At 42.9% G+C, this 19,811-nt stretch overlaps 1 protein-coding gene across 7 annotated transcripts in view; it reads right to left on the bottom strand.

Moving 5' to 3' along the window:
* The window catches only part of DNM3 (dynamin 3), a 328,780-nt gene that overhangs the window by 219,552 nt on the left and 89,417 nt on the right, over positions 1 to 19,811 (bottom strand). For all 7 annotated transcript variants that reach the window (XM_029081396.2, XM_029081391.2, XM_029081392.2 and 4 more), the window contains exons 9-12: positions 15,129 to 15,196; positions 13,604 to 13,742; positions 5,205 to 5,291; positions 184 to 254 (exon numbers count right to left, since the gene is read on the bottom strand). In XM_029081396.2, coding sequence (XP_028937229.1) covers positions 184 to 254; positions 5,205 to 5,291; positions 13,604 to 13,742; positions 15,129 to 15,196 — 365 coding nt within the window. The remainder of the gene's footprint in view (positions 1 to 183; positions 255 to 5,204; positions 5,292 to 13,603; positions 13,743 to 15,128; positions 15,197 to 19,811) is intronic.

Here is a 19,811-nt window from a genome sequence, read left to right as displayed (position 1 = left end):
TTATGAGAAAACACCATCTGAAAACTCCATCTTGATTTACAGTAGGGGATAGAATTAATATTCATGATTGGAGAGTGATTGCTTGGATATGCATAAAAGGTGCATAGTAAACCTCTGGGGATTGGTAATTAAACTAAGCCAAGGAGAGCGGGAAACCCACAACACAAAAAAAGGTTTACGTACTTTGCAAACCCAATGAAGTCTTCATGGTTGGTGTTAATATAAGATACCTGGATATCAATCAACAGCAGCACCTAACAGCGAAAAAGAAAGAATTATTTTCAAACATAGTGCATTTCCTTGCCTTTCTAGTCTAAAAAAACCCAACAACCCAAAAACCCTTATTTTTCATTAATCTGTGCAAAGGTCTACAGTGAGGAGAGTACAAATTTCCACTGCCTTTTTAAATTTTCCATGATGCCCTCTTTGATTTACCATACTCTCATATGCTAATTAAAGCTGTACGTATAAGGCCAAGGGGAGTCTGAGTACAGAGCAAACCTCATGGCACTCTAATTTCCAGGCCAAACATTATTAGCTCTTTTGATCTCAAGCCTGGAATTAATCAATTCAACTGGAAACACGAAGGGGCAGCAATTCACTCTTGGGGCACCTACGTTCAGAAGAAGCCTGCTGGGGAGGGAGAGGAAACACCGGACAGAAAGGTCTGTGACAAGAAGGCAAAAGAAGCATCTGCTTGGTACTTGGGGTTCTGCAAAGCCCAGCAGCAGCCTCATCCCACAAGACCACACTATCGACTGCTTCATCCTTCTTCCCGTCTACCTTTGTCTGAGCTCCCTCGGCCATGAACAGTTTTTCAGTGAACACGCAGATAGAGGAGAGGGAAGAAAGACAAAGAGCAACCGGTTTCCCACCCAGCTCGCAACACTTGGGCTTCCCTTCCCGCATTCCCAAATTTAAAAAAACAACCTGTGAGTAGATTTTGCCTCATTTCCACCAGCCACAGAGGCAGGAAGAATTCCAAACATGAATAGAGTACGATTTCACACCCATCGTGAGGATGGGCTTACCCCAAACCCAAGCCCCAAATCGTGCCCCCAGAGACACACAATTCCAATAGCTAGCCTACTATTCCTCACCCTACTGGCATGGCTCCACACTGGGACATTACAAAGATGGTGCCTGGTATAGGCCTTCCCCAAATGACTGCCATGCATGCACAATGTCAGAGGGGACACGGTTAGTCAGTCAGTCGTATTTACTGAGTGCTTACTGTGTGCAGAGTACTGTACTAAGCACTTGGGAGCGTATTATATAACGATAAACTGACACATTCCCTGCCCACAGCAAGCTTACTGTCTAGAGGGGACTGCTCAGGGGCTGATCCGTGACCTGCTGATCCCCTCCCCGCTCCTTCCGTTGTTGTGCGTGTGAGGTGGCCACTTAAAACTTTCTGCTCTGGATGGGAGAGGGCAGCTGATAGCTGTGAATCCCACTGCACATTCTACCTACCGCCCCATCTCCCTCCTCCTTCCCATTCCTGTCCTCTTAACAAATTGCGTACACCGCTGTCTTCACTTCCTCTTCTACAACTCCCTTCTTGACCCTCCACACTCTGGTTGCCCTCCCCTTCACTCCACTGAGGCCAATCTCAAAAACAGTAGCAGTGGCCTCCTTCTTGACAAATCTAACTCTTTCATAAGCCAGCTCAGCTTTTCAGCACTCATTTCTTTTTTCGCTGCAACTCTTTTCATTCATTCAATAAGCTTGTTCAAATATGGTCCTAGATGTTAATCTAACCTCATATAGCAAATCAAAATGGGGGCTTTGAATTAGGATGCTTAGATTTTTTATGGTGCCTGGCACATAGTAAGCATTTAAATATTATTATTATTAATAATAATAATATAAAGCACTTATATGTGTCAGGCACTTTCTAAGAGCTGGGGTAGATACATGGTAATCAGGTTGGACATAGTCCACGTGGGGCTCACAGTCTTAATCCCCTTTTTACAGATGAAGTAACTGAGGCACAGAGAAGTGAAGTGACTTGCCCCAGGTCACACAGCAGACAAGTGGTGGAGCCGGCATTGGAACTCAGTTCCTTCTAGCTCCCAGGCCCGGGCTCTATCCACTAGGTTCTTCTTCTGCTTCGGGTGACTTAAGTTCAGATTCTAGGCTCTAAATTTCTCTACGGTCTGTAAATTCCTTTTGGACAGGGACTGTGTCTCCCAACTCGACTGCACTGAACTCTCCCGAACACTTAGTATGGTGCTCTGCGTGCAGTGAGTGATCAATAAATTGCATTGATTGAGTCTTCTACGAGACAGCTTCTACATAGGCCCCAATCTTTCTTGGAGACAGGAACCAGAAGCCAAGTGCTTGAAAATACATTTATTTTTTTTCCAGTCCCTTAGGCCTGAGCAGAAGCAAAGGTAAAACCTGAGTGTATTTGGATTCTCGAGGTAGCAAATTCTTTTAGACTCTGCTGTTTGGTCAGCAAATATTTACATCTCTAAAGTCAGGTCAAAGAAAAAACACACCCCAGCCACAATGAGTTAATGTATCTTTCCAAAGTAAGCACATTACTTCCTTCTCACAAGATTCTTTTTACTATTATTCCATCCTTATAAACCCGAAGAATAAGCAAGATTTATCATGAAGAATAACACAAGTGACCCTGCTGGCCAGTAATTTACCCCAATAACCTGCATCACTTAAAGCGTCCTGCTAAAACACTGCTATCCTACAAAACATAATAGTTCATGCACAGTCTCCTTGACGTCATTGCTTATGACATCGCTATGTGAGAACTTCACAAACAAGAACTTGGATTAAAGACCAAGCAAGAATGGATTTTATATCCCACTCTCACTCATATTCCAGGAATGTGGAATTCCGTGCCCATTTAGGAAATCTGCCAGGTTATCTACAGAATGAGGCTGGAGAAAGGGGACAAAGCCATTTCTCTCCTCTTGCAGTTCATTACATGTATTCTGAGCAGTGCAAAACTGACCAAAGAAAAAGAAGACTTCCCTCCCGGAGAAGTAATTAGCTGCTTATGACTTTATTCAATAGGCTACCTCAGATCTTTCACATTGGTAGGCTACCGCATCCATCTCGTTAAACATTTAAACTCAATCTGAACGACGTCTCCAGACAGTCGACGTAAAGTAAATTTTCCTTTCATAATCAGAGGTGCATTTTTCTTCATCTAATAGACTGACAGAAATGTATTCAAAACCCAGTGTTCCCCACTGGATAAAACCTCTTCTTTGTGATCTCTTCTTAGGTAAACAGGTGGTCAAATCAAGTTAGAATGAAGCTAAGAGAGCCAATGGTGTTTAAATATTACACTTGAGATAACAACAACAATTACAGTTACAGTGCCAGGTACCGTACAAAGTGCTGGGGTAGAGAGAAACTAATCGGGTTGGACAGAGTCCATGGCCCACATGGGACTCACAGTCTTAATCCCCATTTTACCAATGAGGGACCTGAGGCCCAGAGAAGTAAAGTGACTGGCCCGAAGTCACACTCAGCAGACAAGTGGAGAAGCCAGGATTAGAACGCAAGGAGTTCCGACTCCCAGGCCCATGCTCTATCCACTAAATCATGTTATTCCACACATTTCCCCCCACCCCTCCAACCCAAAGTTCCCAGGACTGGGGAGAGGAGGCCCAATCCAGAAGGGACAGAGCCAGGAGAGTCTATGGGCTAATGATGATCACGTAGGGCCTTCACGGAGCCAACTCGAACCTCGGGGGCTAGGAAGGCTTCATAAATGTGGGTCACTGCGGTGTAGAGACCCATTTACAGCTGCTGGACTGACGACAGGCCCATCGTTTCAGAATGCGATATACTGTTGCACCTCAAAAGCCTCATGTGATAATAAAGACTGTCATTTTGTATACATCCTTTCTATTATTTCCTCTACCCTCACAGAATCCTTGTTTTACAGGTGGGGGTCCTAAGGCACAGAGAGGTTATGCAACTTTACCAAGGTCATGGAATAAATCAACTGTCGCTACAACAAAGAACTGGGAGCTGATTCTCTGCATAGTGCTCTTTCCAAAAAATTACTCAGGAAAGATGACTAAGAATGAGCATTAAAGAACGTATAATCTCTGGTTCCCATGGCCTCTATTTAACCTAACAGATTACATAATCTCCAGAGAAGGGTTAACTATTTTTCAACAAAAAGGCCTATGTTAATTCAACATACCCAAAACAGAACTCCTTATCTTCCCACCCAAACTCTGTACTCCCCCGACTTTCCTGCCTGTCTCGCAAGCCCAATATCTTGGTGTTATCCTTGACTCATCTCTCTCCTTCAACCCACATGTTCAATCTATCACTAAATCCGTCAGTTCAACCTTCACAATATGGCTAAAATCCACTCTTTCCTCTCCAACCAAACTGCTACTATATTAACCCAAGCACTTACCCTATCCCGCCTTGATTACGGCATCAGTCTCCTTGCTGACCTCCATTTCTCCTCTCTTTTTCTCTCAACCCAGTCCATACTTCACTCTGCTGTCAGGGTCACGTTTCTACAAAACCTTTAAGTCCACGTTTCCCCACTCCTCAAGAAACTCCAGTGGCCGCCCACCCTCCTCCGCATCAAACAGAAACTCCTTACCATCGGCTTTAAAGCACTCAATCATCTTGCCCCCTCCCATCTTACCTTGCAGCTTTCCTACTACAACCCAGCCTGCAAACTTCGTTCCTCTAATGCCAACCTACTTGCTGTACTCCATCTTGCTGCAGACCTCTTCCACCTCCTGCCCTCTGGCCTGGAATGCCCTCCCTCTTCATATCCAACAGACAATCACTTTCCCCAGTTTCAAAGTCTTATTAAAAGCCCACTTCCTCCAAGAGACCTTCCCCAACTAGACCCTATTTCCTTTCCCACTGCCATCTCCATCTCTCTTGCACTAGGATTTGCACCTTTTATTCAAACCTCCCTCAGCCCCACAGCACTTGTGTACATATCCAGAATTGATTTATATTCATGCCTTTCTCCCCCTCTAGACTGTGAGCTCATTGTGGGCAGAGACTGTTTCTTCCAATTTCTGTTATATCGTACTCTCCCAAGTGCTTAGTACAAAGTTCTGCAAACAGTAAGGACTTGATAAATACAATTGATTGACTGAGTGATTGAATTCCCTAGCCTTGTTCATAAAGAGATCTGCCCACTTAACATCATTTCTCCATCCAGCAAGAGAAAAGCTCATCCTCACCTGGTCTTTAGTCTTCCCTTCCCTGTCACGAATGTGGTTAGCAACAATTCTTTCTGTTTCCTCGCAGAGCCTTGGATAGGTTGCCAGCTGTAGAGAAAAATCAGTATGAATTGAAATTTTACAGATTGGACCCTCCAAAAGACTGCAGATAAACAATGCTGCCCCACTTGGCTACCAACTGCCAAATATCAGGATGGCACAATTCGGTTACGTAATGCAAATGCAAGACAAGTAGCGTAAATATAACGAAGAGAAAAAAATGCCTCAATCAATAATATTTATTGAACACCTACTGAGTAGTAGGCACTCTAATCATGCCAGTGATTAATATAGCAGTTGCAAGATCCTCATTCCCTGCCTTCAAGGAGCTGACAGTTTAATGAGGAACATCAATCAGTAGACTGTATTTAAGTACTTATTAAGAGCAGAGCACTCAACTGAGCAATTGGGAGAATACACTACAACAGAATTAGCAGACATATTCCCTGTCCATAATAAGCTTATAGTCTAGAAGGGGAGACAGCCATTAACACGAGTAAATAATTTATAATTTAAAGATATGTACAAAAGTGCTGTGGGTATGGGGGTGGGGTGAATATCAGATATCCAAAGGTCACAGATCCAAGCACAGAGATAATGCAGAAAGGAGACTGCAGAGAGGGAGAGAGAGAAGGGCTGGAGATGTAGATTTGGGAATCATGTACATAGAGGGATTAGTTGAAACTGTGGGATCAAATGTCTTCTCCTTAGAGTGGCTTTGGATGGAGAATAGAAAAGGACCCAGAACTGAGCCCTGAGGGACTCCCACAGTTAGAGTATGGGAGGCAGAAGAGGAGCCCACGAAAGAGACTGAGAATGAGCCACCGGAGAGATAGGAAGAGAACCAGGAGAGGACAGTGTCAATGAATCCAAGGTTGGATGGTGTTTCCAGGCAAAGGGTGTGGTCGACAGTGTCTAAGACAGCTGAGAAGTCATTGGATTTGGCAAGAAGGAGATCATTTGTGACCTTTAAGAGGGCACCAATACAAATTATTTCAAGGTAAACTTTATACCTAATATCTTTTCTCTAAATCCCTGGCTAATTAGACTTCAGGAATCTGGGAGGGGAAAGAGATAGGGAGAATTTCTATGGTTGCCTGGGTGTTCCAGAAAAATAAAGAGAGCTAAGCATGTCTGCTAGATCATGTCCAGGAGAAGCAGTGTGGCCTAGTGGAGAGAGCATGGGCCTGGGAGTCAGAAGGATCTGGGTCCTAATATAGGCTCACTACTTATCCGCTGTGGGATCATAGGCAAATCACTAAACTTTTCTGTGCCTCAGTTACCTCATCTGTAAAATGGGGATTAAGACTGAGGCCCATGGACTACATGAACTGTGTCCAACCTGATTACCTTGTATCTGCCCCAACGCTTAGTCTGGTGTCTGGCACAGAGTAAGCGCTTAACAAAAATCATAAAAAAATGATAATTTGGAAGAGCACCACATAATTCTCATAATTAGATTTCAAGGTTCCAAATGAAATATCAATGCCCAGAAGTTTTTATCTTCATTTGGAAGCCATCCGTCCTGCAGATGGAGGGTGACTTCGTATCTCTGTGTTTTCGACACTTCTCTGTTTTAGCCTCTGCCTCTCTCTCTCTCCCCCCCCACCTCGGATGTCATCCTGTGTTTCAGCGTGTAATTGCCTGGTGTGGGAGTCCCTCCGTGGGTATCTCAGGCTGATGGGACATAAGCAGTCCTCAATGGATTGTGCAAATGTGTGAGAACAGTTTGGCCTAGTGGATAGAGCATGGACCTGGGAGTCAGAAGGACCTGGGTTCTAACCCAGGCTCCTCCACTTGTCTGCCATGTGATCTTGGGCAAGTCACTTCATTTCTCTGTGCCTCAGTTACCACATCTGTAAAACGGGAATTAAGACTGTGAGCCCCATTTGAGACAGGGGCTGTGTAAAACCTGATTAGCTGGTACTTACCCCAGAGCTTGGAACAGTGCTTGACACACAGGAAGTGCTTAACAAAAAGCACAATTATTATTATTACTAAAGGGGAGGTGCAAGGCAGGTCTTGCATCAACCAAATGGTTGGTTAGCTCCAGGGTTTGGAGATCACCAGGTGTACCCAGCTGGGACAACTGCAGTCCTGGATTTTTTCCAGGCCACATTCTAAGATGCAGGGGAATGCTCTCTTTTCAGACTGCACACACACAGATATAAATCATACTCTTAGAAAAGAAAAAAAAATACACTAGTAGTAATAGATTATAAGGGAGCCTAGGAGTTCCTTAAACAATATTAAGGAAATGGATTACAGCAGTAGGCTATTTAAAAAATTCCAAATAGTAGCAATATAAATATTTATTCAGAGAGCAAGTATCTGACAGCTGAAAGACCGCAGGCAACGAGCTTTATTAAGTCAGAGAAAGGTTAAATTGGCAACAGAATCCCCTGTAATACATCTTGGACTTGGGATAAGCCTCAGTCAGGAAATATTGGTGATGATGATGCCCTAATGCAATTTGCCCTGAGATGGGGATTGGCTAGAACATATATATATATGGAGAGAGAGAGAGAGAGAGAGAATAGTATAGTATATATACACAATCTAGCTATACATAGTCTAGCTGAAGTTACATATGCATATATAGAACTTCAAATTTCCACACTGAACATGTGCAGATCCACTTTCCCCATGGGTGGGAATCACCAGAGTAGGGATTAGGAATTACTCACCAAAATAGTAGGTATCTCAGCAAAACAATAAGGTGGACTGTGGAGTAACACCAAACTAGCAGGGCTCGGGTTCTCAGCTAACTGGAAGGGGAGTAGGGCATGCTGAAAAAAAATTGCTTTCTAGAGCTTAGGGCAGCAGAAATATTGGATAAGGGTGAGAATTCATGGACTCCTGAAATTGAGAGAAATCCCAAGAGAAGCAGTGACGACAGGACATCAGGTCTGGAAGTCGTTCTTGAAATCAGTCAGTCATATTTAGGGCATATCTACTGTGTGCAGAACAGTGTACTCAGTACTTGGTAGAATAGAGTAGTGTTAGTAGGCATGATCCCTGCTCTCGGAAATCTCTAATCGAATGAGGCAGACTGACACTAAAATAATTTATAGGTAGAGGAAGAAGAGAGTGTGGATATGTATATGTTAATGATTAAGCAATAGCATACGTAACATATGTACCAAGGGGCTACGGGTGACTGTGACAACACAAAGGCCTAGTTGGCACAGAGTGCTGAAGTGGTAGCTACGGGGAATTCAAACTGGCAAGGACCAAAATAAAAATGTACAACATTTCACAAATTCGTGTGATGGTGTAATTGTGGCAGAAATCCTGTATCCTGGAAGCTCCTTGTGGGCAGGGATAACATCTAACAACACTCAGTACAGTGCTCTGCACACAGTAAGCCCTCAACAGGGGAAGCAGCACGGCTTAGTGGATAGAGCACGAGCCTGAGAGTCAGAAGGACCTGAATTCTAATCCCGGCTCTGCCACTTGTCTGCCGTGTGACCTTGGGCAAGTCACTTCAATTCTCTGTGCTTCAGTTACTTCATCTGTAAAATGGGGAATAAGACTGTGAGCCCCAGGTGGCATAGGAACTGGGAACTGGGTCCAACCTGATAAGCTTGTACCTACCCCAGTGCTTAGAAGCTTAGAACAGTGTATGGCACATAGTAAGTCCCTAAAAAATACTATATCTATCTATATGGATATATATATGCATATGTGTGTGTGCATATATATATATATATATATATAATACTTTCACACCATTAGTTGATTGAAGACAAAAAAAAAATAAATAAAAGCTTGCATGGCCCTTGCTCCATGATAATAACATAACAGATCACAATTCACGCAAAAAAGGGGTATGGAAACCTGCTCTTAAATTTAGGGCTTTTATTTCAACTCCTTCCCTAATGAATCACACAGGAAGAGAAAGAATTGCTCTTATTTCTGATCAGACCTTCCACCTCTCGCCTCATTTGGGAAACAGCTCATGCAAAAAACCTGCTGTGCCAGAACCCCACAGTTGGGTTTCAAGCTATTTTGCTTAATGAAAAAAGCAATCTACTCTAGGTGCTCAGATCAATCCCCTCTTCACCAGTTATTTCCACTCCCCAAGACACATAAGGTTCTATCTCAGTGTAGCTGGTCCTTTTACCCAGTGCAATTTCTGATGTCTTTAATCCTTGGGTGTGAACAGATTAAAAGTCATCTTTACTTCTCATCCTTTTTGGCAGAACAATGAAAATCATGCCCTTGGGTGCCAAAATGGTATCCGTTTCATCTGTATGGCTGTATTTCCAGTTCTTTACCTAATGCTGCTCATGCCTCACTGTCAACCGCCTTATTCCTCGCCCAAGAACTGGCATATTTGCGGAGTGCTTGCAGCAGTAGCAGATGCATCTGGCTTTCTCAAAACAAAGCACAGGCCAATATACAAAGGAATAATTCTGTATACTAATGTTACAGATTTTACATTTCAAGAGATGAAGCATCGTCATTTTTCCCCATGTTCCGACATTTGGCAAAAGACAGCTGGATTTCGGTGACCGCACAGTCTGTGTGGGCTGGGATGATCCTGACTTTGAAACCAGCAGTCCTGGTTTCAGAGAGGGCTCGATTCTCAAGCCGCTGATCCTATCACAAGGACGCTGACGGAAGGCGGAACCGAGGGCGGCATTTTGAAAGGGCTATTCCTTCAACCGCCGGCCTGAGCAGAGTCCTGACTCAAAGGTGGAGTGGCTCATCAGTCTAATTTCTCAGTGCTTAATCTGTGCCGAGCACTGTACTAAGTGTTTGGAAAAGTACCTTATAACAGGGTGGGAAAATACGCTTCCTGCCCATAGGAAGCATGGACATAAGCATCTTGTGGGCTGGGATTGTACCTAGCCTAAACGCTAATGTACTCTCCCTAGCATTTAGTACAATGCTGTGTCCGGGATAGGTGCTCAATAAACACCATTAGTTGATTGATGATCAGGCTGAGACAGGAAACCAGTGTCTCCTTTTGTCCTACGGACCAGTATTACATCAGGCATCTGAGTCAAAAGATAATTTCCAGAAATCAACAGAATTTATTGAGCACTTCCTGTGTGCAGAGCACCGTACTAAGTGCAACAGAATTGGTAGTCACATTCCCTGACCTCGGGGAGCTTACGGATTAGAGGGGTTAAGTAAGGCTATGTACCTAAGAGCTGAGGGGCTGGGATGAATATCAAAGTGTTTAAGGGGTACAGACTCTAGTGCATAGGTAATGCAGAAGAAGGAAATTTGCAGTGTGGATGGGACCATAAGCTCCTTGTGGACAGGGAACCTATCTACCAAGTCTGTTACACTGTACTCTCCCAAGCGCTTAGTAGAGCACTCTACTAAGAGTAGAGCATGTGGTAAGTTCCCAGTACATACGATTAAGTGGGAGGTATTCTGAGCTGACCAACTTTGTGGCTGACAAACTGAGTGGCCCCGTGTGGTTCTGAAGCGGCAAGGAAGCTAGGTTGGGTGACAGGAAGGGTAGTTTCCCCAGGTTCGTTAGTCCTCCTGTTCCCAGTCCACTCACATTTCCCTCTCTCCAACCACTTGAATGTTTCTGAGCTGTGGTACTAAGAAAAGGGTTTCATGGGAGCCAGGAGGAGATTCTAGACTGGAAGCTGGGAATGTTTACCCACTCTGTTATACTGTACAATCTCTCAAGCGCTTAGTAGAGCGCTGTAAACACAGTAAGCACTCAATAAATATGACTGATTAATTGATTCGTCAGGAGACCACTTCTAACAAATAAGAGCTTTCTGCTTCCTAACTTTTCCTCAAATTCTTCAAAACCGAGTCCCCATAGCATCTTCCTCGCGTTTCACTTCCTTTCAATATTCCCTGAGACTTCATTCAACAATCATTGAATCCTTTGTCTCTTTACATTCGACAGACCAGATGCCTTCCCTCCATCCCCACAAAGAAAGGTTAAAGGTTTAAAGGATTGTTTTTGCAATCTTTAGCCAAGTAGAGTGTCTGCGAATTGCGGGAGGAAAAGAGCCCTGCAAAATAAATCTGATTTTTTTTCTTTTAAACACAGGAGTAAAAAGGGTCTATTCAAAGAAAGCACTCCTCTTGGAAGGGAATAATGAATAATAATGACAAACTGCAGGGCGAGACCTGAAGAAACATATGCTATTTTGGGAGTCGATTGCGGAACTCTAACTACTGGTTTGTAGAAAGCTTCAATGGATTTCACAACAATATTTGATCCCAAGACAAACTTTCAATCAAAATATTATAACACCGAGATTTCCAGGAGAAAAGCAGCATAATAAATAAACCAATGCAAATATAATTTTCAATACTACCCAGTGTTTAAAACTCAGTGAGTGTGGGACTTCATTATTTCAATTGAAACTCAGTTCCAGATTTTAATCTCAAGCATGTGCCCGGTTTTTTTTTCTATACAGGAAATCACTTGAAAGGTAATTCTCTTATAAAACAAAATTACTCACTTAGAAAGTTTATTATCCAATGGCTCTTTGGAGAATGAGGTTTATACTATCTCAGAGAGCCTGCATTTCAGTAAGGAATCTCTGGCTTCAAGAGCCGTCGAATGTGTGCCTGGGGCAGAAAATCTGAAATTCGTTAACTCCCCACCTGAACGTGATTCTGTGGGTCTACATAGGACTTCTGAGAAAGGAAAATTAAAGCAAAACTGTGAAGATTTACATTTTAAAGAAATCAATGGCAAAACGTTTCCGAAATACATAGGTGTGAGAGGGTTAAAAGGAAACTTTGCTTGTTGAGGGGTCGTTTCCTCTTGGCTAGGTTGGAGGAGAGAGCAGGAGGGTAGATTAGAAGAGGGAAGATACTTTATCTTTGGTCTCTGGCTCCATCAACTGGTCTGCCAATTCTGCCACTGGGTAGAAGTGGAGATGGCTTTCGGCCTAGGATAGGCTAGTTCAGGTGAGGTTGTCATCTCTCCAGTCACCCAGGAAGAAGTAGCTAAAACCATGGCTACTGTTTCAGCTCAACAGTTCCGACCAGACTGGAAACTCTAATTCATTCATGGGCCAGGAGGACAGTGGTAGCTGCTGCAGTGATTCATTCATTCATTCATTCATTCGATCGTATTTATTGAGCGCTTACTATGAGCAGAGCACTGTACTAAGCATTTGGAATGTACAATTCGGCAACAGAGAGAGATCATCCCTGCCCAACAATGGGCTCACACTCTAAATGGGGAAGACAGACAACAAAAAACAGAACAAGTAATGATGTCGGAGCTGCCTTCTACACTCAGTTTCTGGGCTACTACCGTGACCAACCAACATGGCTGTGAGTTGATGAGGCCCACCCCCACTTATCCAGCCCAGGACAAAATGCTCATGGGTCTCATTCAGACACGTTGGGTAGTAGGACAGAATCCAAAACACGTGGCTATCCCCTGCTTCAGGACAGCTGATCGCATTCATCTAATATTGTTAACTTCTCCTTCCATATCACAACTTCCCCTGAAGGATTCCATTCAGACCATTCATCTAGGAATGTTTTCCAAACCACTCCTGAATCTACTAGTAATTTTGGCTTGCTGAGAGGGGGAAAAAAAGAGTAGTCTACCATCCACCTAAGTGTTAATATGTTTTTTTCTGAAGGCTGATAAATGGCACAAGCTGACATTTGAGAATCAGGGAATTCTCTCGGTGACTCTTGAAAGGGACAAAGAATAAACCCCGGTTAAGGAAAGCCAATTGAAAGCCATGTCCAAACCGAAGCATTTTAGAGCCCTGGAGAGGTTCCCGTCTTGTCTTCTGCTGGCTCTGAGTCATGAGAGAGACTGATATACTGAGCTAAGTGCTTGGGAAATACAAAGAAGTGCCACGTTCCCTGGCCACAAGGAGCTTATATTCTAACTGGGGAAGAAAAATGAATAATGGAGTGTACAACTGAATGAACATATATAAAAGAGTGCTGAGGATAGAGGCTCTTAATTTCTGGTTTCAGTGATGAGTTGGGGTGGGGGCATGAAAACTACACCCAGTGACCCAGAAATTGGAAATTCTAAAGGACACAAATGCAGCAATCTTATGGTCCTATATTACTTCCCTAGGTTAGTTAAACTATTAAGTGGGCATCATTTAGCATGTGCAACCCATATGCTTTACTGTGGAATGCCTCCTTCTCAAATTGTACACTACAGAATACCAGCCATAAACCCCTTGCATAGGTGAAAAACATTTTTTTTTAAGTATAATTACATGCCTATTACTTAGCCTTCTCTTTTCCCTCCCCTTTCCAGGTGAAGAGGGAGGCAGGATGGAGAAGAGGGTTAACTGCATTCCAAAACAGTCCACTTTCCAAATTAACTCCAAGTTGGTAAGGGGTTGCCAGAATGTATAATGGAATTATTTTGAAGTTACCTTTTTGGTACATTTCTTGACAGTATTGATTAACTCCTGCATCACAAGGTCCACGCTCTTCAGTGAAGGCCCTTTAAGTTTCACAATTTGTTTTTTAACAATTGCTTCAAATGCCATGTCAGGAGTAAACAAGCCTGTCCTGTAAAAATAGAATTTTGCATTTTAGAGGAATATTTAGAAAGGCTCACTGGAGTACTTTGAATAAGAAACAAAAGCAAAAGCCCTTCCCCAATCAAGGCACTCCTCAAAAAACTCCTTACTATAGACTTTTAAGCATTCAATCAGCTCTCTCCCTTCTACTCATCTACTGATCTCTTGCTACAACCCAATCCGCACACTCTGCTCCCCCTTTCTTTTAATGGTATTTGTTAAGCAGTTATGTGCCAAGCACCATACTAAGCACTGGGGTAGATACAACCTAATCAGATTGGACACAGTCCATGTCCCACATGAGGCTCGCAGTCTTAATCCCCATTTTACAGATGGGGTAACAGGCACGATTACATAGTGTCCCCTTCTAGACTGTGAACTCATTGTGGGAAGAGAGGCAGACGTCTCGGGATGTGGGGACTGAAGGGAAGTGTCAAAGCAATCTCTCCCCAACCAAGAAGTTAGTTTTTGTGGGAATGATGGACCTCAATAATATTCAGTTTAAATGACAGGGAAGGAAGGGGTTATGTAACTGTTAAAGGGGAAAATGAATTCAGGGGCCACAGGAGGGAGAAATTCAGGGGGGAAAAAAGAAAACTAAGGACTACAGTTTAGGAAAATCAGATCCAGTAGGAGATTCAAGATACCTAAACTCTGCTTGCAGCCTCATCACTGATAAGTTCATCAGTGATGAAAAGCTGAAAATCTACAGTGAAGTCATCATCCCACTCTGTTCCTCAGTTTGGTCACCCACAATGAGACCTGCTCCCCCAAGGAAAATAGAATCTCCTACTGGAAATGCCTCAAGCAGGTTGCAAGAAAAATTATGAGGGCTTTTTTCCCCTCTCTTTTTTAAATGGTATACATTAGGAGCCTACTATGTGTCAAGTACTGTTCTAAGCACTGGGGTAGATTCAAGTTAATCAGGTCTGTCACAGTCCCTGTCCCAGGTGGGGTTCACAATCTAAGTAGGAGGGAGAACAGGTACTGAATTCCCACTTTAGGGAGGAAACTAAAGCACAGAGAAGTTAAGTAGCTTGTCCAAGATCACACAGCAGGCAAGTGATGGAGCCAGGATTAGAACCCAGGTCCTCTGACTCCCAGGTCCATGCTCTTTCCACTTGGTCAAGCTATTTCTCATAACACCTCTTTGCAGCAGGTTTTTAGGGAATGAAGACCCAAGAAAGTGAAGTGAGTTATTCAAGGTCATATGGAAAATCACTGGAGGAACCAGATCACGGTTTCATCACTTTGCACTCCCAGCTTTCTGCCCTTTACTTCAAATGATGAAAAGACCGCTTCATCAGCCACTCACATATATATTTATTTTTTAGGTATCCTGAACTGAAGCCAAGGAAAAAAATGAATCACTTGCCTGATACCATGTATGTTTTTGATTGCATAGCTTATTTCTCTTCGCAGTTCTTTCTCATTGAACTCCATCTGGGGGAGCAAAGTGAACCATGGTTATATTATGTGCAATTCCTTTTATAGACTATTATCCAATAGTAAAGTTCTGTGTAATATACAAACGTGACTTGACTGAGTTACTAAGAAATGGATATTAATTTCTCTTCTAATCTGAGCCCAGATGTTCCAAAACATCAGTTTAAATTAAGCCAAAGGCTGCAGCCAGTCACGGCGACTTTTGGGAAGTGCAGTAGTGCCCTGGGTGGTAATTCTGTTACAAATAGGAGTGACTGCTTAGGAGAACTGATTTGTCAGAATTTTTGTCTTTTAATGTAAAAGATGCTGGCCCATCACTAAATTTGCCAAGCACTTTAATTTAGTTGATGAGACCAAGAAAGACTGACACCCAGCTTTAATGTGTATCTTTTTTTATGGTACTTAAATACTTACTATGTGCCAGGCACTGAATGAAACGCTGGGGTAGATACAAGGTAATGAGAATGGACTCAGTCCATGTCCCACATGGGACTCCCAGTCTTAATCCTCATTTAACAAAATGAGATAACTGAGGCACAGAGAAATTAGGTGCCTTGTCCAAGGTCACACAGCAGACAGGTGGCAGATTTGGATTAGAACTTGGGTCCATCTGACTCCCAAGCCCGTGCTCTAACCATGAGGCCATGTTGCTTCTCATCTGTTCTTTGTTTAAAAGCTGCAGTTACCTGTCAAAAGGCATCTTGATTACCTGGGAGAGAATGACTCAGAATAAGGATATTTGGGAATACAGGAGGGCTGAAGGGGAGAGAAAACCAAGCAGGTAGGAGGTAGGAGGGGAGAGGGAGCAGAGTAAAGTTTGGACCAGGTGACTCTTATAAAAAGTTGTTGTTGATATACGATTAGATCTAACTAAGCCACTTCATTGATAACACTTCCTGAGAAATCTCTAAGGAGTCTCTGGACCTTGTAATGTAATAGTAGGAATAATTCCATTATTAAGCAATTAGTTTGTGCAGAGCACTGGGAGAGAAAACACAGGTGGGAATTAGACACAGTCTTTGTCCCTCGTGGGGCTCACGATATAAGAGTACAATCTATTGTACTCTCTAAGTGCCCAGTACAGTTCTCTGCAAACAGTAAGCACTCAATAAAGACAAATGACTGGTGCAAATTCTCTAGCATTAAAATAAGCCTGTATCTCCTCTTGGATGGGTCTGCAGAGTACTAAGTAAAATGGAAATTTGGCTATTACTGGCATAAGGTGAGCAATAAAAATGAAAACCTGCCTGGATTTTTTTCACTAGAAGTATCCAGTCTGGGCGATCATATTGGTCATAGTATGTACATAAATGCCAAAAATCCACTTTATTTTATGATAGGTCCAACCTAAAGCAATGGCACTACTCTTTATCCCCAACTCCCAAATCAAATCCATCAGGGGACCTCAATATGAAAATTCCACTCTCTACTCTCTCTACCTCCTAAGTCTGCTGTACATACGCTTTATGGCCCACTCAGCAAGAAAAGATGTTAGTCCAAGAAAACAGAATGTGACTGTTGTTAAGCAATAAAGCACATATAGAATGGTAAATAGCAAACTGGAAAACACAGATCATTAGAGAATTCCCAGTGAAAAAAGACTTCTCGTAGCAACTGGCAAAGAATCTAGGGATATTTGAGAACTGGGGTCTTTTAGATACAAGAATGTGAGTTTCAAGCATTCAGTGCCAGAGAAGTGAAAATGCTGAGGGGCAGCCACAGTACTGAAATAAGTCAAATGCAAGAAATGAATTAATGATGATTCTTGCAAGGTAACTGATAAAAGGAGTTGAAAATTCTCAAGGTGAACGTTCTTGCGGGAAGGAAAAAATGAAGCCTGAAGTGCTACCAAGTGATTTGGAAGGAAGCATTCATAAGTGAAAAAATTATTCTGTGATTAACATAGAACCCAGTCTTTTCTCATTTGAGTAATAATTTAGGAAATGGTGGCAGGGAGGGAGTCAGCCAGAGAAGATTAAATGAAAAACAAAATAAAGTGATGGGTGTATATGTATGATTGAAAAGCATCTGCAATCTCTACTTGTATGGTGCACAAGGAAATTCCTGTAAATTAAATGAGGCACTGAATGAGATCATATACATGGAAAGGCTCGGAACACTTTGGAGGAAAGATGCTATCAATCCTTGAGGTTTGACTCGACAAACCCAATAACTGATGGACCAGAAACCACTTTGGAGAAGCCCAGGGTTCCAACCACGTCTACTGACTCTATTGCAGTCTTCCAAGTGCTTAATATACTGCTTGGCACACAGCAGCTGCTCAATTAATACTTATAATAAAAAATAAATAAAAAGAAATTTGGGGAGTGGTGCAGAAGAGTGGAATCGAGACGTTTTAGGCTGTCAGAACTGGACCATTTTTACCATTACACTCCTTCATTCCTGAAACTTGATTGGCCCAAGCAATTAATCAATGGCATATACTGAGCACTACCTTGTGCAGAGGACTACATTAAGTGCTCGGGAGAGTACAGTACAGTAGAGCTGATAGACACGTTTCTTGCCCACAAGGCATTTGCAGTCTAGAGGAGGAAATAAATGAAAACAAATTACAGTTAGGGGAAATGGCAGAGTGTAAGGATCTGTACATACGTGCTATCGTGCTAGGGTGGGGTGTCAAAGCACTGGATTATTACAAAGCACTGTACTAAGCTAAGCGTTTGGTAGCATTCGACAGAAGCAGGACACGTGCTTCCTGCCCTCAGAGGGGAAGACAAATAGACAAAGATGGTTCCAAGCAGTGGGGACAGAAGGAAGTCTTCTCTTCCACCACAGCTCCCCAAAAACAAGGGAACAGGAGGGGGAAAGTGTTAATAGGTCAGCGTTCCTTGAGGGCAGGGATCATGTCTGCTAACTCCAGTGAACTCTCCCAAGTGTTGTTGGCCACTGTTATCCAGGAGTGCTATAGCCCACATTTCTCTCTCCATGATGTCACCAGTCTGTCTGGGCTGTGGGAACCACCCTGAAGCCCCCAGAGCAGCATCACGTTCGAGAGGTGAGTGGGCAACGGGGAGAATCTTGTTCAAAAAGCATGGGAGGGAGTGGGAAGTCCTATGTCGACCAGGCAGTTATGCTATTGACATGTTCATGGGGCTTGAGGTTGGACGAAGGCTATGGTCTTTAATGTTTCTTTTGTTCAGAGGGATCCGGAGCTATTAATATTAAGTTGGGATTTAGCAGTAGGTTTGCCCTGAGTCAAACTGTGGCAGAAATGATACTTTCCAGCAAAAACTGATCTCCCCAAAGCATGTTTGGCTTAAGGCAATATATTGAGTCAGATTAAAATTCTTGCCTCCTGAATCTGAGTCCAATGTTTTTTCTTGGAAACCACTCTTCTTTTCACCACCCATACTACTCTGCCCTGGTATTGTGAGATTTTTTAATTTTTTTAAATGGTATTTGTTAAGCACTTAGTACAGTGCCTGGCACATAGTAAGTCCTGGGGTAGATACAAGAAAATCAGGCGGGACACAGTCCTTGTCTCACATAGGGTTTCCAATCTTAATCCCCATTTTACAGATGAGGTAACGGAGGCATAGAGAACTTAAGTGACTTGACCAAGGTCACACAGCGAACAGTAGTGGAGCTGGAATTAGAACCCGGTTCCTCGGGCTCCCAGGATCGTGTTTTTCCTCTAAATCATGCTGCTACTCACTTCTCAGATTCAGAGAACAAATCTGCATTTGCCCTTTGCACCTCTTCACAATTATGTAGACTTCACTCACATCCCTCTCAGCCTCCGTTTTTTCAACGTGAAGAGTTCTAGCGCATTCAGACTCTGATAGATCTGAGATGCACCATCCCAAACTGCATAGCTTACTGTTATAGGAGCTCACCATTTTATGTAATGGCAAAATGACACGTAGCATTCAGTGGACCTATCTGGCTGCTGTTGAACATTTAAGCAAGTGATTTAAAAGAAGAGAAACAGTGACTCACAGATTTCTTTCCTAAATCTTGACTTGTAGCTTTTTAGCCAACCACTCTACAGTGGTAATTTGAATTTTTCCCTCCTAGGTGTATTCCTTTGCACTTGCTCTCATTGACATTCCTCAGCCATTTTTTAGTCTACCCACTCAGCTTTATGAGATCTTCCTGGAGTTTCGCCCCATAGTCATGGTATTTCACCATCTGGAAGAGTTTAGTGTCATCTGGAAATTTTGAGATTTCACTGCACACTCCTCCCAGATCATTTATGAAGATGTTAAATAAAACCAGTCCCAGATTCTAAAGGATCCTGTTATTTGAATTTTCCATCCTGAAAAGTGGACGATTATCCCTACTCTTTGTTTCTTACCTTTTAGACAATTTTCTATACACTGCAGAAAATGTGTTTTCCTGAGTGTTCACGACTCCTAAGCTTAATTATACCTTCTACCTCTTTCCTGAGGTAAATAAGGAGAGGATTGCAAGTCTCTAATTACCAAAAATCACCTCTGAAGTCATTTTCACAGATGGAATTTCACTGGCAATCTGCCCTGGTACTATGCCTGCTTGTAACAATAGGTTACACACTCTTGCTAGATATTCAACGACTCTTCCTCTGAGTTTCCCCAGAACTCTTGGGTGGATGCCATTGGTCCCAGTGATT

Source organism: Ornithorhynchus anatinus, chromosome 16 (genome assembly GCF_004115215.2).
Source record: "Ornithorhynchus anatinus isolate Pmale09 chromosome 16, mOrnAna1.pri.v4, whole genome shotgun sequence".
Taxonomy (NCBI): Eukaryota; Metazoa; Chordata; class Mammalia; order Monotremata; family Ornithorhynchidae; genus Ornithorhynchus; species Ornithorhynchus anatinus.
Note: the sequence above shows the minus strand (reverse complement) of the source record. Positions and strands in the feature narration are given on the sequence as shown.